We start from the raw sequence: 23,012 nt of genomic DNA, 5'->3' as shown, positions 1-23,012 counted from the left end.
CCAGGACGCTTACAGCCCTGCCAAGGGCCGTGGTCCTCCTGGGTGAGACCTTGAATCTTCTCCAACCCCAGCTTCCTCTTCTGTGAAAAGCAAACGCTAGTGACTGGTGGGTATTGAGAGGGCTGGAGGTAAGCACGTGTGCTAATCACTGGGACAATGGCCAACTCTCCAGTTAAGGAAGCTCTAAGATTCACAAAAAAAAAAAAAAGTCGTCTCTCATCACAAGGCTGATTGCCTGGAGGCAGTGTAGAACTGGAAGCATTTTGTCATTTCGGCTCCCAAAAGTTTAGTCAGTTCTCAAAAACCTGCGTCTAATTTGCCGTCCTGGCTTGTAACCTCAGTGGAAACACAAGTTAAATTAAGGGTGTGTCTGATTTAGAATTAAAAAATTGACATGACTTTCATCCTCAATTTATTTTTGGAAAAGGAATATTTTATTTGGTTACTTAAAGCAGTTTGGCTGGTGATAATTAAAAAAATGGCGTGTCAGTTCAGACAGCCTCCATGAGGGACAGGTAAGATTTTATAAATCGTTTGACGTTTCTGAGGAAAGAGTCAGGGGACCCGCCCTGCCCAGGCATTGGTCCCGCTTGTTCTGAGTGGCCTGTGTGTAGACGGGTTCAGGGGGACCCAGACCTGGCAGCCTGGGCAAGGAGAGGCTCAGCACCGGAGTGAGAGGAGGGGACACAGTGGAGGGATGGAGACAGGCAGAGGGAGGTCCTGATGGCTGGCAGGCGGTGCTGGGTTCCCTGGGACATGGCCAGCCCAGTGACCAGCCAGCTGACCAAGGTCAGCCCATGGCCAGACCACAGAGGTCTTTAACGGTTAGGGGACCAGGTGAACCAGTTTTTGTCCTCCTAGGCAGCCTCAGGAAATTGGCCTGACCTTGGTCAAGACTGGTCTTGGGACTCTCAGAGAGTGTCCAGACAGGAGGGCTATGCAGGCAGGACTCGGCAACTCACATCAAGAAGGGTATCCCCGCTTGCGGCGGCTGAGTCCTTTTATTGGAATTTGATGTGGCCTTGAGATGATCTCATCTTTGCTGACTTCTGTGCCTTCTGAGCATCCCTTCTGTCTTTCCCATCCTGTCCTGTCCTCTCGAGTAGACTGACGAAGAAGACGAAGTTGAGGTAGGATGTTTATAAACATGGAGAATGCCATGCGTGACCTTCCCAAGTGTGCCGTAGAATCTAACCTGATGTGAGCGGCATGACATGCCAGCCCTGTTCAGTGCATTAAACCTCGCATGACTGTTTTCTGCTGGGTTTCCGTGTGATCACTAACCTCCTTACTGGGTTCTCGTGGTGTGTGTCCCAGGGACTGACTGAAGGGAAACTGCATTTTCCTAGCTGTCCCAGAGTCCCAGGCCCTGTCAAGGGTGGCAGGGTCAGCGAATCTCTTCCTCCCGCTGGACAGATGGACGAGGGGTGGGACGGGTGGTGGCTCCTTCCCTGACCCTGGTGCAGATGCCAGAGCCAGAGGCCAGGGCAGGGCTGCCCAGACCAAGGATGAGGAAGGAGCCATGCAGATGGTACGAGCCACGACTGTGCCCTGGGCTTCAGCACCAGGGCTGAGAGAGTGGGTAAAAAGAGGAAGCCAGGGATGGATGGAGCTGCTCTTTGCAAGTGTTATTCTAGCGGACTCTTTATTTTTCAACCAGATGTTTGGCTGTGTGTGCATATGGCCCGATAGTCTAGCATACCTCTTATAAAACATACACCCTATCTTTGTTTAGCCTAGAATTAGAGAATCTCATCATGGGAGTGTAATGCTTGTGAAAACAACTACATTTTTGACACAACGAGAAGGAAGTGAGTGTTGCCAGACACCAGTTTCAGCACGGATTTCTGGGCCATGTTCTGATCTGGGCCCTGAATCAAACTCTTTTGGGGCCTTTGGCAAATCCCTCCATCTTGGAAGGCCTCAGTTTCCTTCTCTGTAAAGCGAGGGGGACAAGATTCTGCACCTGAATCCCAGTTTTAAAATTCTACCATAATAAGTGATCCATACAAATGCTTTAACTGCTTTCTGGCACCACATTTGAAAAAATAAATCACACTGTATCTGATTAACAGGCATGTTTCAATACTCACATCCAGCCTTTGGTGTTAGATTTGGTTTCTGAGTTCTTCCCAGAGTTGCAGTCCATCGCCCCTTGCCGGCTTCCCCTTAGGGAATCTGCAGTGAGCCGGGAGACACATTACAGTAGAGGGATGGGTGTGGTCCTTCTGGGACCAAGGTTTCTCTTTCTGATGAGGGAACTTGCCCCACATGCAGCCGTCTGTCATCAGTTCATTGACGCCCTCACTGACTGCCATCACTAATGCATCTGCCAAATGCTCGTAAAGCAAAATAGAGAGAGACAGAGAAGGCTTTCCTCAGCTGGAGGTTTGCTGAGCTTGAGTTGGTTTTGGGGGCGTCACCTCATGCCGTAACCCCCTTGCTCTTGCAGTCTGGCAAGTTCTCTGGCGGTTCCCCAGCGCCCCCGAGCCAGCCGCAGGGCCTGAGCTACGCGGAGGATGCTGCTGAGCACGAGAACATGAAGGCTGTGCTGAAGACCTCGTCCCCTGCCGTGGAGGATGCCACCCCGGCGCTGGGCGTCCGCACCCGCAGCCGTGCGAGCCGAGGTAAAGCCGTCTTCCGGGGTGGCGCCCGTGGTGTCGGGTCCCCCCACAGGGTCCAGGTAGCTGTGTGTCTGTCCGGGCAGTGGGTGGTCCACTCCCCAGGGCTCTCTATACTGACGTCATCACACTTTCCTTCACTCTCACCTTTGTGATCTGCCTTTGTAGCTTCATTTTGGAAACCAGCAACTTTCCCCAAAGCACAGCTTAGTTCACACAGGAGGCATGAGTACTGTGAATGAACCCTTGTGGCTTAAAGCTGAGATCAGCAGGACTTCCCTGGTGGTGCAGTGGCTAAGACTCTGTGCTCCCAGTGCAAGGGGCCTGGCTCAGTCCCTGGTCAGGGAACTGGTTCCCACATGCCACAACTAAGAGTTCACAGCCAAATAAAGACAAATATTTTTTAAAAACAACCAGAGATCAGCAAACTATGTCCTCCAAGCCAAATTGAGCTGGCCATTTACGCTTGGAAGTAAGGTCTTAGTGGGACACAGTCACCTTCCTTCTGTGTATATGTGCCGTTTACGCTGCTTTTGCACTGCAGGCAAAGTCGAGGGGTTGCGACAGAGACTGCTGGGACCGTGGAACCTAATGTTTCTCCTCTTGGGCAGCGTACAGAAAAAGGTTGCTGACCCTTGAATTAAAATGCTGTCCCTTTTTGCCTTTTAAATCCTTGGAGCAGAGAGGAAACTCAGCTTCAAGATGGTAAAGACAGATAAGAGTTTCCAAGTTTGTTTCATAAGTTGGAAAGGATTTTTAACTTGGATTAAGAATTAAGATGTCTTTCGCATCTGAGAGTGCTTCCCCGTGTTCCCCTGGTCTGGGCTGATGCCACATTTACCTTCCTAAGTTCCTCGCTGCCTGCAGGGTCCAGCCCATGCTATTCGTGTGGTATGCTGAGGTCCCCTGGGGTCCGGTCCCCGCCTGGCCCCCACACTTGGTTTTCACTTGGTCCCACGGGGTGTGCATCACCCTACTCTGCACACCCTGTGTCTCCCTGCGGCCCCACCATGGCTCCTGCTGGCCCCTCTCCTCTGCCTGTCCTGTCACCGCCAGAGTCCACCTCCTCCACGCTCTCCACCTCACCACGCACTCCTGAGACCCCAGGTTAGGTCTCAGGAACTTCCAAACTTTATAACTAAAGAGGATGAACTCCTGGAGGATGGACTTTGTCCTCTTGGTGTTTGCTTAGCACATACTGTTGACACAGACTAGAGGAAGCCATGTATTTATTGCCCAAATTGAAATGCTTTAGAGTGTAAAAGTGGAAACAGTGACAGACTTGATTTTCTTGGGCTCCAAAAATCACTGCAGACATTGACTGCAGTCCTGAAATTAAAAGAGTCTTTCTCCTTGGAAGAAAAGCTATGACAAACCTAGACAGCATATTAAAAAGCAGAGACATCAGTTTGCCAACAAAGGTCCGTATAGTGAAAGCCATGGTTTTTCCAGTAGTCATGTACATATGTGAGAGTTGGACCATGAAGAAGGCTGAGCGCTGAAGAATTGATGCTTTTGAATTGTGATGCTGAAAGAGACTCTTTAGAGTCCCTTGGACTGCAAGGAGATCCAACCAGTCCATCCTAAAGGAAATCAGTCCTGAATGTTCATTGGAAGGACTGATGCTGAAGCTGAAATTCCAATACTTTGGCACCTGATGAGAAGAACTGACTCATTTGAAAAGACCCTGATGCTGGGAAAGATTGAAGGTGGGAGGAGAAGGGGCCGACAGAGGATGAGATGGTTGGATGGCATCACTGACTCAATGGACATGAATTTGAGGAAGCTCCTGGAGTTGGTGATGGACAGGGAAGCCTGGGTTTCATGCTGCAGTCCATGGGGTGTCTCAAAGAGTTGGACATAACTGAGCAACTGAATTGACTGACAGTGTCCCTGAATTTAGTTCCTTCTCCCCTTCTTAATGCTGGACCTTTCACGGGGCTTTTTCTTTGATAGACAGCTAAGAATATGCTAGAAGAAGGGATGCCTGCCTCCACCCTTCCCCATTATCCTGACTGAGACACAGATGATAAATAGAGCAGTCAGCCCCTGTGCTACAATCTAAATTCCAGACTAGATCCCAGATACATGCAGGTGTTACTTACTGTTCACATCAAAGCATCAGAGATTAGGTTCTCTGTGATTTGGTCTTTCTGACCCCTCTGATTCTCAGGTAGTGTTTGATGTGGAATTAGGAAGAGAAAATAACTTACGATTTGGCAAAGCACAGGCAATCTTTTGGTGAGCAAAAGCAGACAGATGCAACTGTGACAGACCACAGCCCTGAGTACTTGGTGTGGGACATTCTGATTGTTTGGTTTTCTATGTGGAAAGAAAGGTGCCCTCTTCTTGGCCAGTGCTGGCTATAAAAGGCCTCCATTTCTCAGATCAATTAAGAAGTGACAGGAGAGAAAGAGTATGTAAACAAGAAAGAATGTAAGAGGAGAGAAGAAAGTTGGTGAGGTCAGAAGGTGAAGAAAATAATACCATTAAATGCTGAGCAGTAGAGACTGTCAGTCTAGACAAAGCATAAAGCAAGGATAAGAATAAAATAAAACAGCTTTGCACTGTTGGGTGTGAGGTTGGGAATCACTGGCTCCCAAAAGGCCTAGGGCCTCCTATGCATGAGTCTGCCTGTGCCCCAGCAGCTCTTGTAGGCTTTGTCTCCTAGGCTAACCGTGGCCACCAGGAGATCAAAGGCAGCATGAGCACCTGCACTGCAGTGACTCCAGCCATCATGAGTCGAACTGCGGTGCCTTCGTTGCTGCAGGTTGGTGCAATGAAAGCCACCCTGGAAGGTGGAGTCCAATATCGCTGTGCTGTGTGCTTAGTCACTTAGTCGTGTCTGCCTCTTTGCGACCCCGAGGACTGTAGCCTGCCAGGTTCCCCTGTCCATGGGGAGTCTCCACGCAAGAATCCTGGAGTGGGTTGCCATGCTGTCCTCCAGAGTATCTTCCCAACCCAGGGATCAAACCCAGGTCTCTTTATAATGGAACATAATTTGCTGTTGTTCAGTCACTGTCATGTCCAACTCTTAGCCACCCCCATGGACTGCAGCACGCCAGGCTTCCCTGTCCTTCACCATCTCTAGGAGTTTGCTCAAACTCATGTCTATGGAGTCAGTGATGCCATCCAACCATCTTGTCTTCTGTGGTCGCTTCTCCTTCTGCCTTCCATCTTTCCCAGCATGAGGGACTTTGGTAATGAATCAGCTCTTTGCATCAGGTGGCCAAAGTATTGGAACTTCAGCTTCAGCATCAGTCCTTCCAATGAATATTCAGGGTTGATTTCCTTTAGGATTGACTGGTTTGATCTCCTTGCAGTGGAACATAATGGGTTGTGCTAATTTGAAAAGAGAAAACCCTTCCATAGTGGAAAGGACAAAAAGAAAAAGATATTGCTGGCTTTGTGCAATGTGGGTTCATTTTCACTAACTGATGAAAAGGACTAGAAAGGAAAGTGGTTCAGTCTCTCTGTACTTGCAGAGACTTCTGCTTCCAGGTGGCTTGTCACAGGGAGTAGCAAGTCACCACCCCTGCTACTGTAAACTAGAAACTATAATAAAATAACAAAAACTTTCCTTCAGAATACATCAGAGAACTGTGAAAGGAGAGAGAACTAGACAAACTAGAATTCTGGGTGAGCTGAGGGCACCTCTCTGAGACCATTCACCTTGTCTGGGCCCAGGCTGAGAGTTAGATTTGCTGTGAGCAGAGTAACTTTAATAGTGAAGAGAATCCAGCAGAACTTTCAGTAGTCATGTGAGCTGGCATAAGAGGATGGAGCTAGAGAAGCTTCAAATGCAGACAGTTTTCTTCATGGGACATTTGTTAAGTACTGGGGCAGTCTGGGGAGGTGGGGAGTGGGAGGCTGTGTCAGAAAGGCTGTAGAAATTTTCCTGCAGTCTTGAAGTTCTGAGGAAACAAAGACAATTTAGAGTAAGCACCTTCAACACATGCATACAGATAGTTAAAGACAGAGATGGACTGATTCTCAACGAAAACTGCTATTTGGCCCCAATCCTGCTCAGTCCTCCTGGGTGGCTCAGTGGTAAAGAACCCACCTGCCAATGCAAGAGACACGGGTTTGATCCCTGGGTCGGGAAGATCCCCTGGAGAAGAAAATGGCAACCCACTCTAGTATTCTTGCTGGGAAATGCTGTGGACAAAAGGAGCCTGGTGAGCTACAGTCCATGGGGTCACAAAAAGAGTCAGACGTGACTGAGCGACTAACACAAGCACTGCTCAGACCTTCACTATGTCTGCTTAACAGAAAGGGTAAAGACTAGGGGGGAATGACACTGACTTCAGACTCTGCATTCTTTTCTACACAAAGTACAGTCCATAGTCAAAATTAAGAGCCAGGAAAACAGAAAGTGTGACCAAGAAGAAGAAAAGTAGACTAGAGCAGCAGATCCCCAGGTGATCCAGATGTTGAAATTTGCAGTCAAATTTAGCCATTTATAGTTGTTAAAAAAAATAAAGGAAAATAGAGACAGATTGATCAAAAGTTTGAAATTTATTTAAAAGAATCAACTGGAAATTCTAGAACCAAAAAGAAGATATCTGATATGATTAACTGATATGATGGGTTTAACAGCAGAGTGGTACCCGCAAAAGAGGTTGGTGAATTCAAACAAAATAGATTAGTAGAAAGTAAGCAAACTGAAGCATGGTGAGAAAGAATGAACGGAACGAAATGTAAGAGATCAGCGAAGTGGGATGAAGTGAGAATCGCTCAGTCATGTCTGACTCTTTGTGACCCTGTGGACTGTAGCCTGCCAGGCTCCTCTGTCCATGGAATTCTCCAGGTCAGAATACCGGAGTGGGTACCCATTCCCTTTAGGGAATCTTCCTGACCCAGGGATCTAACTCATATCTCCTGCATTTCAGGCAGATTCTTTACCAGAAGAGATAGGTGGGACACAGTCAAATGGTCTAACATATGTGTAACTGGAGTATCAGAAAGAAAAAATGGTAAGAAGTAATAATTGAAGAAATAATGGGTGAAAATTTTCCAAAGGCTCATGATAGATAGCAATCCACATATTTTAGAGAGGTGGCAAGGCCAGGGAGGGGCTTCCCTGATGGTCCAGTGGTTAAGGATCCGCCTTCCAATGCAGGGGGCATGGGTTAGATACCTGGTCAAGGAACTGAGATCCCACCTGCCTCGGAGCAGCCCTTGCACCTCAACGGGGGGAGCCTGTGTGCCGCAAGTACTGAGCCCTGTGCTTTAGAGCTCATGCTGTGCGACAGGAGAAGTCAGCATGCCACAAAGCAAAGACAAATATTTAAAGAGAAAAACAACAAATCCAAGGAGAGGAAATACTAAGAAAACCCTACCTAGGCATACACAGACAAACTTCCAAGACCCAAAGATAAAGATAGCATCTTTAAAACAGCCAGAGAGAGAAGAGTGTGCTCTCTGAGAAGCAACAGTAAGAATAATAACTCACTGTTAGCTGAAACTATGAAAGTCAGAAGAAAGTGGAATGGCAGCTTTAAAACTGCCAAAGAAAAAAAGAAGTTTCTAACCCGTTATAAATCTATACCCAGGGAAACTCTTTTAGAAATGTAGGTAGATGTTTATTACAGTGATATAATATCTATTTGGATATAATTATTTTCATTTTAGACCATTTCTTTGTTAGATTTTTAAGGGAAAAATTAGTTGCAGTGTGTTTTTTCAAACTACAATTTGCATATTTTTAAAAAAATGAAGTCCAATTAAAATGACATGGTACTATCATGGTCTGTAATGTTTTATCTGCTCCACCATATCTTTCTCTATTTGCATATATTATATATGATAAGTTACACAGACCTCTCAGTATATATCAATGTCTGGCTAGCACCTGGGAGACCCTGGGGAGCCCCCTTGGAGTCTAAGGTACGGGCGGTGTTCTCCTGTGGCTGTATGTGTGTGCACAAGTCCCAGAAAGGGAAGCATGTACACAACCAAGAACAGGCTTCACTGGGAATCGGGCAGTGAGGAAAGTAACCAAGAGGAGAGGAGACGAGGAAGCAGAACCGAGACTGAGGTCATGAGAGAATGATAGCATCACAGAACTGAGTCTGATGGTCCTGGACAGATGGCCACATACTCCTTGTGGGCATCTCCTGACATGTCACGGTGCAAGCAGTTCCCCAAGAGCGTGTAAGATGGACATATAGGTAGTTCTCAGTGGAAAGATCAGATGATGCCTTCATTTCCGGCTCATTTCAGGAGCCAGTTAGTTATATTGTATTATGAGCAAAGACAATTGCCTGAGCTTTGTGTGTTTGGGGAAGGGTAGCTTGGCATTTCAAAATGGGGCACTGAATTTTAAATCAATAGAGAAAAGGGAAAAAAGGAAATTGCTGGGTAAAATGCAATTGTTCTGTTGATGGCTTTGTTGTGAGGAGGGCTGTGGTTTAGAGGCTCTGCCGAGCCCCGTCTGAGAGCTCTGCTGCTCTGAGGACTCTTGCTTTCGATTAGAACACCTAGACCAGCCTGAGAATACAGAAAAATTTATCAATTTCAAAAATTAATTTCTGAGAAGAACATATTTTTAGAGGGTTTTATGATGCTGAAAACACTAACCTTCTGATGGAAACAAGTAGATCAGTTGCCATTAGGTATAAGCAGAAAAAGTAAAAATGTCCTGATTTTCTAAATCCCAATGTTGTAAGTATGCTCTTACTCGTAAAACAAAGCACTTTTTTAAAATGACCACAACAAAAGCCTTGTTCGCGGAAAACATCATTGTCCTATGGCCTCAGTTCTCAAATACATGCAAGTGGTCAAACACTGGAATCCTGGTTCTCGTTTGCAAAGTACGAATTATTTGTGTGTTTAATTTAGTCATCTGAATTTTACTAGCAGAAATTATGACTAAATTATAGAATATTACATATTTTCAGTCTATAAAATGTACAGTCTATTGAGCTGTGATCAACAATTCCCTACAATTTCCATTAATATCCAAATACCAAAGTTTTGAAAAATTAGTATAGAACTCAAAATTTAAGATAAATGTTTACTAACATTTTTTCCCTGTAGTTTGAGAAAAGCTGACTATTCTTCAGCTTTAACTGGATCTTGGTTAAGATCAGGGTACCTGTGTTCCACAAACACAGAGTCTGAGAACACTCACTTGCAGGCTCTTTATTATGAAGAGAAGTGTAAGCAGAGGAAATTCACAATATTGAGCACATTGTACATTTATTTTTCTTACAGAAGCATATTTCCCATCTTAGAGAAGAGATTTCACAAAGAAGTTGATGAGTCACAAAGTTCATTTTTAATGAATCAAAATAGCATTCGTTTCTAAGTGTTTAATATGATTTGAGAACCCATGTTTTTGTGGTACTTTCTTCTTGCTGGTCTAGAGGCAGGTGCTTTCATGTCAGACTGGGCCTGTCCTAACATATAGCTATAAACACATTTTTTTTTTCTGGCCAGGAAGCAGATAAATGTACCAAAGAAAATGTTGTTTGGGAACTTCCTTGGTAGTTAAAGAAGTTGGTTAGGACTCTGCACTCCCAATGCAGGGGGCCCGGGTTCGATCCCTGGTCAGAAAACTAGATCTCTCGTGCTGCAACTAAAGCCTGGTGCAACCAAATAAATTTTGAAAAGTAGACAATATGTGTTATCTCCGCTTTCCTAATGGGAGAGGGCAATCCTGTTATGATTTTTAAAGGCTAGGTAATCCAAAAAAAAAAAAAAAGATGAACCCATATGTTACAAAATCCATTGACTTTTATTTAACTGAATGAGAAGTTAGGGTTAGTTGACGTACACTGCTGCTGCTGCTGCTGCTAAGTCACTTCAGTCGTGTCTGACTCTGTGCGACCCCATAGACGGCAGCCCACCAGGCTCCCCCATCCCTGGGATTCTCCAGGCAAGAACACTGGAGTGGGTTGCCATTTCCTCCTCCAGTGCATGAAAGTGAAAAGTCAAAGTGAAGTTGCTCAGTCATGTCTGACTCCTAGCGACCCCATGGACTGCCCCCTACGATGCTCCTCCATCCATGGGATTTGCCAGGCAAGAGTACTGAAGTGGGTTGCCATTGCCTTCTCCTGACATACACTAGGCACACTCAACCAGAGATAGACAGCTGAAACGTAACAAACATCTCCGGACATTTCCGGAGTGCATCACTGGGTATCTGTGATGTGTAGGGCACCATGTCGCATCGGGAGTCTACCCTCCCCCCACCCCCATGACCACAGGACCTGGCAGGTGGAGACATACCCAGAACAGTGAGAGATGGGGACACAGCTGTGTGACAGAGTATGGCATAACGTGCCACTGGCGTGGGTTCTTGGAAGGCCAGAGCCCAGAGGGTGACGGTCCCAGGTCACTGCGGTGCCCCTGCAGTGGGGACGGGTGAGCTCCCTGGATCCGCCAGGTTCCGCCCTGACTCGGCTCCACTGGGCTCTGTTGCTGACGGGCTTTGCTGTGTTCTCCTCTCTGAGTACCTCGTGCTCTCTGGTTGTTTGATTCTTCAGGATCCGCTAGTTCCTGGACTATGGGCATGGATGACTCGCCTAATGTCACGGATGATGCAGCTGATGAGATCATGGACCGCATCGTCAAGTCGGCCACCCAAGTGCCCAGTCAGCGAGTGGTGCCGCGGGAGAGGAAGCGCTCCCGCGCCAACCGGAAGTCTCGTAAGTGCCTCGGAGTTAGGTCGCCAGACTCGGCCTCCTGGGAGCTGCCTCCTGGCTCTCTATGACCCTATGACTCAGAGGTGGGATTTAGTGAATTGTCTGTGGTGCCCGGAGGGCCCACGTGTGGTCTTCAACGAAAGGATTTTGTGCTGGACCGTCAGCACTGGCCACTGGGGAAGGAGGTGTGCCGCAGCCGCCTGTCCACGGTATTTGCCATGTCTGGTCAGGCCTCCCCTGGTTCACACGTTGTCCCCAGGAAGGTCTGAAAGGGGACACTGAAAAAGACATTTCAGTGTCTTTGGTGTGCAGGGATGGATACACTGGGCCAGTTGCCAAGTACTGCCCTGAGGGCTTTGCTGGGGCCCTATTTCTGCCCCTCGCCCAGCATCAGGGACCACTTTCTGGGCTGGAGACTATTCCCCAGTGGTTCACTGCTGCCCGTGAACATGCTGAAGGTGAGCCCAGAGGTGGCAGGTGATTTTACGGTCATTAGGATGCTTAAGATCACTCATGTTAGCCTACGTTGATCAGGCTTTTTTTTTAAATTGCCTACCAAATAGAGGATATTTCCTGCTCCCTGTTACCTGCTCCTACCCACTGAATGACAGGTGTGGAGCCGCCTCCGTGGGCACCAAGCTGAGTCTCACAGGGACGGCTCACTTCAAGAAGCAGGTTCTCTGAATCCTTTGACATGGCCATGGTCCTCCTGTGTTTCAGAAGAGAGCTTACCGCCCCAAGCCTTGGCCTGCTACTGGTCACTCAAGAGACAGCTTGAGTCTCCACCAGCTCAGCCTCCAGGAATGCTGACTAGGACAGGGATTTCTGATGTTTCATAAAAAGGATGCCTGTTTGCCTCCCCTTGTCTTAGCTTCCAGAGTGAAAAGAGAGTGCCTCTCAGGAGTCAAGAGTTCCGTAAGAACTCAAACTCAGAGCCCCCCCATGCAGTGCCACCCTGCACTCATGGGGGGTGGCTGCATTTTGGGCTGCATACTGTGGACGCCCTGGTTCTGTTTGTCCCGTTGTCATGCATGTTTCCAGGGTAAAGAATACTAAACCGAATTGCCACAGACTCTCAGACCCTGCCCCTTTTATATCATTGCCTTTAGATTCTAGGGGACATTTTCTCCAGAAAAGTAGGTTCCACTCAACACCACTTGCAGGGAGAAGCAGAGCCTCTCAAATTACAGAACTTGGGGGTTGGGGGCTGTGGTTCTCAGTCGGTGAGATAGGAGGCTGGTTTTGCCACACTCCTTAGAGGAGGTCCATCCTGATGGTACACGCTTCAAGTACCTTCTTGAGTTGTGGTTCTCAACTGTGGGTGCACAGTAGAACTTTCTGCAGAGCTTTAAAAACCCCCGGTGTCTGGGCCGGACTCAAGCCGACCACCGGAGAGCCTGTGCGGTGGGGTCCTCCCCGCGCCCCCGGGTGGTTGGTGTCACTGGAAGGACTCTTGTTCCACTTTGTGCGGCCTCTGCCACACTCCCTCCATTTTTTAAATAGAAACGTATCGTTCAGGGGGACTTTTTACATCTGGAAGAATATGTTTGTGGGCTCCAACATCGCTGTCTTTACGTTTTCCAACATTTCCTGGTGCTGCTTTGCCATCCTCCTGGTGCTCCCATGTGAAAACTTGACTAGGGGCTTGCGACTTAAAGTTGTTCCTCAGACAACATGAGCATCTCTTGGAGGCTGGTTAGAAACACACGTTCACAGGGACCTTTCCAGGGCAGCTGATTCAGAACCTGCATTTAACAAGATCCCCAGGGGACCTGAGCACAGTAAAGCGGAGGTGGCCCTGGGGTACGAGGCCAAGACGGAATTGCAGGGTCCCCAGATGTGCACGTCTTGGGGGGCAGACTCTTCTCCAGAAGCTCACCCTTACTCTCTCCACACTGCGTGCTCCAGGCCAGGCCAGCACGTGCCTTTTCTGAAGAGTGTGAATAGCATTCTTTATGTTTTGACTCACTTTCTTTCTGCATACTGGGAAGGTCTAGCCTCTTGTGGTTTGTGTCTCTTTTGTCACGTATGGCTTGTCTACATCATTTGCATATTTTTCTCTTGCTGTTTTCATAATCAGAAATCTTTTTCTTAAATAGCTTTTTTTTTTAATGAAATTTATGAAAGGTTTTTGGGGTCTTAAGTAGATTATCCTCAGTATCTGTCCTTTATTGAAAGTGCAAGTTGCTCAGTCATGTCTCATTCTGACTCTTTGTGACCCCATTGACTGTAGCCCACCAGGCTCCTCTGTCCATGGAATTCTCCAGGCCAGAACGCTGGAGTGGGTTGCCATTCCCTTCTCCAGGGGATCTTCCCAACACACGGATCGAACCCAGGTCTAATGCATTGCAGGCAGATTCTTTACCGTCTGAGCCACCAAGGAAGCCCTTGTCCTTTATTACCATTCTCTTATTTACTTAACTAAACCAGTAACCAAATGGAAGAAACCATGTACCAGTAGACAACTTCAGTGCAAAGTCTCCATCGGGAAGAGCTAGGGAAAGCACTTTGGGGGGAGTCGACCATGGGGGTGGAGTAAAGAAAGGATGCCAGGCCAGGGATTGCCCTCCAGAAGATGGGCAGAGTTGGGCCAGGGATCTCAGAGAAGGAGACTGCATGAGACAGGGGCCTGGCCAGTCCCTGGAGGCCCCGGCCGTGTCCTCCTCCTATAGGTTGTAAGTCTGTGTTGGCAAAGAGTGTTGGCCCTGCCTTCCCGCCAGATTCTTAGAGAGACACATAATGTCAGTGGGAACAATAACACAGTCATAATTAATTTTCCTCTTCAGTCTGGCCAGAGAGATATTTTGCCTGTTTTTGTGGTTGACATAAAATAATTTCCTGTGGTATCGTTTCCATTCCAATCTTATGCAAAACAGCCCTATATTCTTTTTATTTAGCCAAACATATTTTGTCCCGTGATGCAGTTGCTACAACAAATACAGCTCTGCATGTATGTAAGTGTTTATCTGTGACAGGTTTCGTTTATTAGTGATGGCACCATACACAGAAATTTGAGATGGGGAAGTTACTCTGATTTCTGTTATAAAGGGATGTAAACTCCAGCTTTTCACAAGAAGTTAAAGGAACGAGAAAAAACCAATTTGCAAAATCGACATGAAGTTCAGCTTGGGGCCTCACCCTGGAACAATGCTGCATCAGATTCGATTGTTTAATGGTGGCGATGAGGCAAGTGGATAAATGAATAACCAACATATTTGGGCTATAACTCATTTAGCTAAAGACAATAACAGTCCAGCTGTTGCAGGAAACCAAACTGAATCCAGCCCATAACCTAGAAATTTATGACCTGCAAGCCACTCAAGACTCTTCGTAGATACTTAAACTTTTGCTTTCATGTTTGATGCTGGTGGCCAGGCTTACCCCTGCCAAGAGTCCTGCTTAAAGCCTGAAATATGTGGCCAGTTGGGACACATCCAGGGCACTGTAATGGATTCCGAAGTTCCCAGGCTCTGTTCTGCTGTTTTCCCAGCTGGTACCATCAGGGTCTCAATAAGTAAAGTGTTTTGAATTGTGCAGTTGATGTCTAGCCTGTAAAATGTCAACACAAATGCACCTCAAATGCTCCCCCAGAATCTAGCCAAGGCTCTCGAATCAGCTGGTGGAGGTGACCGAGGAGAGCATTCTCCAAGCCCTTTGTTTTCTTCTTCTTTTGGTTTTTCTTTTCATCATATCAGGGGAGGTATCCGTCTGGCCAAAAAGTTAATTTGGGTTTTTTCATTACATCTTATGGAAAAGTCCGAATGAACTTTTTGACCAACCCCATACTGTGTCCGGGCAGGAAATGGCAACCCACTCTGGTATTCTTGCCTGGAAAATTCCATGGACAGAGGTGCCTAGTGGGCTATACAGTCCATGGAGTCACACAGAGACACGACTGAGCGCACACACACACAGACACACACACACACACAGAGACACACACACACACACACACACACACTTTGTCTCCAGGCTATTTTTTCTCTTAGGCCTCCCAAATGTTGGTCTTCCCGTGGAAACCTTAAAGCTGATGGGCATCTGAGGTCTCCTTCCCACTGTGATTCTGCGGGACAGGCTCGGGGTCTGGGGAGGAAAATGGCCCTTGTGTTCTTTTCTCTGAGACCTATCTTCGGAAGAGGGTCTCTGCCCTGGTGGCCGTCTGCATGTCACCGTTAGCCTGGCCTGTCACAGCAGAGGGGGCACTAGGGGCTCATGGTTTGCCTTTTACTCTTTCCCAGAGGAGCCCAGGTCTTGTCCCACTGAGAGAGGCTGGATGCCCCCTCTCCTGCTGTTTCTCTCCAAGGAGGAGTCTGGGCCCCACCTGTGATGTCAACATGGAGTATTGGGCTCAGGGCTATGTTTCTATAAAAGTTCGATCACTTCGACATGACCTACAAGCAATCCACCAATGTCTTAGGAATATAAGCTAGGTCATCTTTACAAGAATGGTGTTTCAGTGTGAGGGGCCAGAAGTCTGATTCTAGGGGCTGCTGGGAAAGGAACACTGAACTCTGACTTGATTTAATGACTGGACTCTCATTCCACCTCTTACAAAGCTTCAGCATTCCTCTTGAAGGGCATGTGACATGTTCATGTTGATTCGATATAACAAAGATCTTTTTTTACGACATATTGAGGGACGTTGCCATGCCATCATGTTACAGAATTACATGGAGAAGGAGGCTGAACAAATCTGAAAAATTATTGACCCTGTTTTAGGAAAATGGTAGCTATGCCTCACAAAATATTAGATTGAGTGCTGGATCTGATCTGATCAGTTCAGTTCAGTCGCTCAGTCATGTCTGACTCTTTGCGACCCCATGAATCGCAGCACGCCAGGCCTCCCTGTCCATCATCATCTCCCGGAGTTCACTCAAACTCACGTCCATTGAGTCGGTGATGCCATCCAGCCATCTCATCCTCTGTCATCTCCTTTTCCTCCTGCCCCCAATCCCTCCCAGCATCAGAGTCTTTTCCAACGAGTCAACTCTTTGCATGAAGTGGCCAAAGTTCTGATCAGTACTCAGGTTAATTGTAATTTTCCAAAGTGGTGTTTGAAAATGTCCAGAAATTTTCCCACTAATCCCATTAAGAAAAATTTCCCTGCATGTTACTACATAGTTCTTCCCTACTTACAAATTTTATATTCTTTTATAGGGCTAACAATGGAAAGAGCCAGAGGCGTTAAAATGAATGCTCTTAGAATACAGTAGAATAAGATGTTAGTAAAAGGACCAGAGTTTCTCAATCAAACTTTTGTCTTCTCAACATCATTACTATTTACTCAAAGCCTAAATATATTTCCAGCTCATTAAAGCTGGACTGATTGCCCCTCTGAAGACAGCTAAGGGCACCCACCCAGGCCAGAGGACAAAAAGATAAATAGAATAAGTCTGAGAAGGAGCTAAAGTCTCCTAAACCTGGTGGCGAGCCAGTGCATTTTAGAGAGCCGATATGTAAGGGATGGGCCTCTGGGGAGAAGTGCCACTCCATCAGCGCCCACTCCCGGCTGCAGGAGTAGGGTGGCCAGAGAGAATGGGGCTGACAGCCGCTCACTGACCCACTGGGGCCGACTTTAAGCCTATGGTGGGTGTCCAGCCCTTTGCACTGGAAAAGGAAGATGGGGAAGTGAGGAAGGTATTTGTAGCCCGGGTCTTCATTGGGAGGGTCTGGGAGGCAGGGCTGGACGGACCCAGGAAAGGGGCTTTGGGGGAGTTTGCCAGGGGTAAGCTGGGAGGCATAGTTAGAGTCTGGGGACTGGGGAGTGAGACGGTGCTTTCAGAACAGACCCCAAATCACCTGAGCCCTGGCTGCTACTGCTGCTAAGTCACTTCAGTCGTGTCTGACTTTGTGTGACCCCATAGACGGCAGCCCACCAGGGTCCCCCGTCCCTGGGATTCTCCAGGCAAGAACACTGGAGTGGGTTGCCATTTCCTTCTCCAATCTGAGCCCTAGAGGCAGGTCCAAAACAGGGTGTACAGGCCCCGCACCCAAGCCCATGAGGGCGGAAGCAGCCCCTTGCTCTAGAGTTGCTGGGACTTTGATGTAATGGAAAGCTCAAGTCTTGGAGTTAGAGAGGCAAAGCAGAAAGAGCTTGGAAGTGTTTCCCTGCACTGAATGGCTCTCCCAAACTGCGAACTAGCGTGTTGAAAAAGGGGGCTGGCTTCTTTGTCCCTCACCGTATTTGTCTGAATGGCAGGCACCCTTTTGCCCAGAGTGGTGGTTCAAGAGAAGAGAGGATCCGTGGAAGAGAGGAATATGAGACTTTGTTTTTTCTGTGTCAGAGAGCTATTCTGGGAGCAAAGCAGAGGGTTCTCGGAAGGGGGCTTCGGAAAGTGCCAAGCACCTTACTGACAGGAGGTGACAGTGGTTCATCGTCTTTGCTGCCAAGTTCAGATGGAATCCATCTCTATGCTTGAGAATCTGCACAGTCATAACACAGAAGGGACTGGCTCCCATTTAAATGGCTTGGCTTCACTGAGCCTGTCTTCTTCCAGCAAGTAAGGGTGGTGATGCCAGCCTCCCGGGATGGTTGTGAGGGTTAAGTGAGCCACCTGTGATGGGGTCTCACCATCCTCCTTCCCTTCACACTGGTGCCCAAGGGTCCCGGTAGGAATACGAAGCTGCCTGTAGATGTGTAAGGGCTACGTGCGGAAGTCACCCAGGAGCTTGTGCACAGAAGACACACCCACCTCAGTATCACTTTGCTGCCATCACCCACCTCACTCCCCGAGCACCACTGTCCACCTCACTTGATCCGCTGTAATTCGTGGACCAGACCCATTTTGTCCCTCTCTTTTTACACCCGGGACTCCGGTGCAGTGGCTTGCTCCTGTGCACAGAAGCCTGGGCTGTCAGCACGGTGTGTGTCTAGTACTGTTGTGCCGTCTCGGATACGCACTAAGGAGCTGGGCTTCATCTGAAAAGCGGGAAGGGATTTCAGTCATGCCCAGGACTTGCAACAATGCTGAAAACTCTGAGCCCAGAAAGCCATGGAGGAACTGTTTCATTTCTTTTCTCCCTGGCCAGGCTCCGCCCTCTCTCCCCCATCCTCCCCACTGCGTGACTCATAAAAGGCAGTCTGCTTTTGCATTTTCACTGATTGCTGTCTGCTCAGTGCCTAGCTAGCAACCAAAGAGATGGTGGAGGAGCGCTGGATGTGAACATAGCTACAGATGTAGGCAGGAAGTGGGGTAGGGACTCTGCACAGCCACGACCGTGGCCACACCAGCGGTTGTAGAAAGTGCCTGATACCATAAATGTTGGGCCTCCCAACAGTGGCTGAGTGGTAAAGAATCCACCTGCCAGTGTAGGAGGCAAGGGTTCGATCCCTGATCTGGGAAGATCCCCTGGAGAAGGAAATGGCAACCCACTCTAGTATTTTTGCTTGGACAGGGGAGCCTGGTGGGCTACAGTCCATTGGGTTGCAAAGAGTTGGACACAACTTAGTGACTGAACACATCAACCATAAATGTTGCTAAGAGCCGTCTCAGTGTGAGTGAACTTAATTCTGGGTCAGGCCTGTCACCACAAAGGCCATCACCTTCCTGAGCAGCTTTGCTGCATCGCAGTCAGATGGCAATGACTTAAGTCAGGGATCTGCGCCTTCCAGGAGACCAGCGTTCCTGTCCGGGATAGGTATGGCTGTGGCAATGACTGTCTGATTCTCATTCCATTTAGGCTGCCGCAGGTCAGCTGTTTCACTCTCAGCTTTAAATGTTTCTCCTGACTCAGACAGTTGCCCCGATGTGGGCAATTTCAGTTCCCCCACCCGCCAAGGGCAGGTCCAGTCCTAGCAACACTCCTGTTTTTTCCTCCTGGCTCCTTAGTCCTACCAGGTTTTGCATGGTTCTATATATTCTTTTCCGCTGGTCAGGTGCTCCTGTCCGCTCTCAGCTGCTGTTCTGCACGCATCTCTGTGTCTGAAGGTGTATTCCTGATGTATCCTTGGAGAGAGAGGTACTATACATCCGCCTACTCCTCCACCTTCTTGTTCCTAAGTCAGGGATCTGAATCTCCCAGGAGGTCAGGATGCACTTCGGGGGTCTCTCCCAGAGACACTGGTTCTTGGTGCCCCAGGCTGAGTCTGCAAAGTCCAGTTTAAATCAACCAGCTTTGGGAACCTTAGCCCCTTGCTGTTGTCATTTGAATTTTGTTTTTTCTTTTAGATTTTATTTTGAAAGAATTTTAAGACTTAACAAAAAGTTTCAAAAGTAAGCTCAGAGAGTTGCCTTCTATCCTTCACCCAGCTCCCCTCAGTGTTAACACCCTACGCACTGTAGGACGATGTGTCAAAAAATTAACTATTAACTGAACTGCAGTCTTGACTCAGATTTCACCAGTTTCCCACCAATGCCCTTTCCTGGTCTGTGATCCTACTTCAAGCCCCGTGTTGGGTTGTCGTCTTGTCTTCTCAGTCTGCTCTGATCTGTGGCAGACATTCGTGACCTTGACACTTTCGGAAAGTACCGGCCAGTTATTTTGTAGAAAGCTGTCAATTTGGGGAAGCTTGCTTTTAATGGACAGGATTTTATGTGAAGAAAAAGATGGAGGGCAAAAGTAAGGAAATTAACCTAAAAGGTTAAATAATTGACATTGACCAAAAAAAAAAACCCACAAAAATCCCACAGAATGTCTAGCATTGAATTACTAAGAATGACACACAGCTCCTGGTATTTAAGTCCAAAGGGGCAGGACTGGACCCATCCTTTTTCTCCTTCAGCAGACAGGTCCCTCCAGGAACAAGGGCTGCATAAACGAACAGCTCTGATAGCAGCTGGGCCAGTTACTTCCCAGTGCCCGAACGAAAACATGTAGGACATCTTCAAGCTCCAGTGTGAGTCCCTGTCATCCCGGACATGCTATTCTCAGGAGACTCATCAGAGCAGTCTTTAGGGTCTTAGGGATTACAAACAACAACAATGACTTATTTCCAGATCGCTTGGCATTATATGACAAAAAATGAAAAAAAAAAAAAATCTGTCAGTGATCCAAAGAGCACGCATGTGGCTTTCTGTCCCATGGGAGTAAAACTCGGTCCGTCTGCCATCAGAATGAAAAATTGTCGGCGCGTGGGCTGCCAGGCCTGTCAGGGCACAGCTGTCCAGGGTGGGCTCTGGTTCGAGCTTCTTGGCCCGAGTCCTTCTCTCCCACCCTCCGCGGGGCCAGGGTCTCTGTCTCTCCATACTGCTGTTGCTCATTCCCTGTCCTCATCTCATAGGGTTTCCACAAAATTAGGGTGAAATAATCCGAGGTAGTGCTCAGGAAACGGCAACCACCATCATTCTTCTCGGATTCAACTTAACAGAGAGTCACCTGGGAGCACTTTGGAGGATTAAACAAAAGTGTTTTTCAAGGGTGGAGCGGGGAAGAAAAGAGAAAAACTTAGGATTTTTCCATGAGCCCCAGACCCCCCTGTGCTGCATGTTGACGGCAGAGGTGCCCCGGGTCGGATCCCAGGGCTGGCGTTCCGGGAGCTGTCACAAGTCCTAGGGCGTCGAGGGGCTGCTGGTGCCAGCAGAGTGACCCAGGCTGTCTATGGAAGGGCTGCGGGGCAGACAAGGATAAACATTTCCACGGTCTGTTCTCTGTTAAGCAGCTGCGGGGAGGGGAGGCAGTGGCATGTGACAAGCCGGGGAGCTCCGAGGCAGCCGGAGCGTTCAAGCGGGGAGCAGGAGTGGGGGCGGTGGAAAGGGGCCCAGATGTTATCTTATCAGATGGAAGCCAGCTCCCCCACCCACCCCCCCGGCTTCTTCCTCGCTCGCCAGCACTTGAGACATGCTATTTGAGAATGCCCTGTTTGATGGGAGGCTAGTTTCTGCTATGTGAGTCCCATATTCTGCTGATCCCCTCCTTCTCATACATCCCCAGCCCTTCTTTGCTTTCTGGAAATTTGCTGTGTGAGAGTCACCCCCTGTGCCGGCAGGGTGTGCTGCCCTGTGCCCCTTCCCTCACTCCACATCCCCATCAGCTCCTGGCCTCCTTGAGATGACACTTGGCTCAAGGTGGAGGCTCCTGTAACCCCTGTTGAATGAATGAGTTAACTGATGAGCAGGTAGACAGACACTGTGAGGGCCCTTTCCGTGTAGGACTTGAATTGGGGTACCGAGCTGATTTCAGTTCCTTGCATTACACATCTATAAGGTGAATTAACTTAGAGTTTTTAGCAAAGTGTTTGAATTCTTAAGGTCCTCTTCAGGGTTAATATATTCCTGGGAGAATTTATCTGAATTGTCAGGAAGGCCTACAGTAAGTAGGACTCCATAAATGGGGCAAGTTTTTCTTTGCATTTCTACCTTTCAGGGACTCATCTGGCAAGAAGAGGGACCTTTACTTACACTGGCTTTTCGCCATAGCAGAGAAAAGCCTGGGCCGGAGGGGTCTCAGGGGTCTACAGCATTAAAACGTGGGAGTAGACCATGAGGCCGAGGGCAGCAAGGCTGGGACAGCACCGTTAAGCTTTGTTCTGTTCTCTGGCCTGCTCCCGGATTGACTGGCCCGAGGCCCATATCTATTAGGAGAGTATAGCCTGTTCTCTAAGGTGCCAGGATCCTTACTCAAATATTTATATGAACTGAGCACTCTAGTTTAGGGCTAACATGTGAACAGAAGTAAGAGAAGGCATCTTTCAAGGCCCACCAGCTCGTGTGGTCATTGGGCCAAGCATGTAATCCACGAGGGCGCAGAGCTGTGCAGAGCAGTGGTCACTAGCCCGTGCCACCTCCTGTTGCCAAGGAAATGTGAGATGCCCTCCTAGTGCAGCATGGACTTCTTCAGGCAGAAGCTTGTATCTTGGATGAGAGGTCTCAGCCGTCCTTGTCAAGAATGAGAAATATTTCATCTTGTTTTCTGCCACTAAAATTATTATCTTTCTTTAACAAACCCTTGAAGGAGTGTTTAAAGAACATAAAGGGTATTACAAACTAGTATTTTTATTGCTGCCCCATAGAAGAAATTCCATTACTCAGTTACATGCAATCTGCCTCCAGCCAAGGCTCGGGAGCCAAGCATTTTGTCTGGATGAGTTAGATACTCAGTCTGGAGCCCAGGACGTCTGGGCTTGGGGGAGGGTGAGCTGGTGCAGGAGCAGCTGTGGCCAGGGGGCTCTGAGGCCCTGCTGGGCTTGGAAATGCAGTAGTGTGTGCGGTGGCCTGATCTGAGGGTACCCTTCACTGCAAAACTTTGTGCTGCTGTTAAAAACCCTAAGTGTATCCATTCTTTGAGTTAAAGAGCTGAGCAAACAATAGGCTCTCCATGAAGTATCTGTTGACTGACTGATGGATTAGGTGTTGGCCCCTGTCCAAGGTAAGACTTCCCTGGTGGCTCAGATGGTAAAGAATCTGCTTGCAGTTCAGGAGACCCAGGTTCGATCCCTGGGTGGGGAAGGTCCCCCTGGAGAAGGGAATGGTTACGCACTCCAGTATTCTTACCTGGAGAATCCCATGGACAGAGGAGCCTGGTGGGCTACAGTTCACAGGATTGCAAAGAGTTGGACACAGCTTAGCGACTAACACTTTCCCTTTCCTGTCCAAAGTGCTGATTCCTGGGAGAGAAAAGTGTTCATTAGTAGATATTAGCCGCTGTTTGCTCTACCAGAGACCTGACTCTTTCAGGCCCTTTGTCCATGGGCTAAGTGGGCTTTTGCCCAGGGAGGCATTGATATGGGAGTTTTCTGCAGACACTTGAGATGGGGACCTCGCCTCTGTGGAGGCCTCAGAGGACATAGGCCCCCTTGTCATGG

General features: G+C 48.2%; 1 protein-coding gene across 10 annotated transcripts in view; it reads left to right on the top strand.

The window, feature by feature from the left end:
- FHOD3 (formin homology 2 domain containing 3) overlaps positions 1-23,012 on the top strand; it is a 521,499-nt gene that overhangs the window by 496,802 nt on the left and 1,685 nt on the right. For 7 of the 10 annotated variants that reach the window (XM_061400414.1, XM_061400417.1, XM_061400418.1 and 4 more), the window contains 3 exons: positions 1,107-1,130; positions 2,453-2,627; positions 11,114-11,275. In XM_061400414.1, coding sequence (XP_061256398.1) covers positions 1,107-1,130; positions 2,453-2,627; positions 11,114-11,275 — 361 coding nt within the window. The remainder of the gene's footprint in view (positions 1-1,106; positions 1,131-2,452; positions 2,628-11,113; positions 11,276-23,012) is intronic. The other 3 variants (XM_061400421.1, XM_061400420.1, XM_061400413.1) reach the window with 1 other exon arrangement.

This window comes from Bos javanicus, chromosome 24, assembly GCF_032452875.1.
Source record: "Bos javanicus breed banteng chromosome 24, ARS-OSU_banteng_1.0, whole genome shotgun sequence".
Lineage (NCBI taxonomy): Eukaryota > Metazoa > Chordata > Mammalia > Artiodactyla > Bovidae > Bos > Bos javanicus.
The sequence above is the reverse complement of the archived record's forward strand: the minus strand, read 5'-3'. Positions and strand labels throughout refer to the sequence as shown.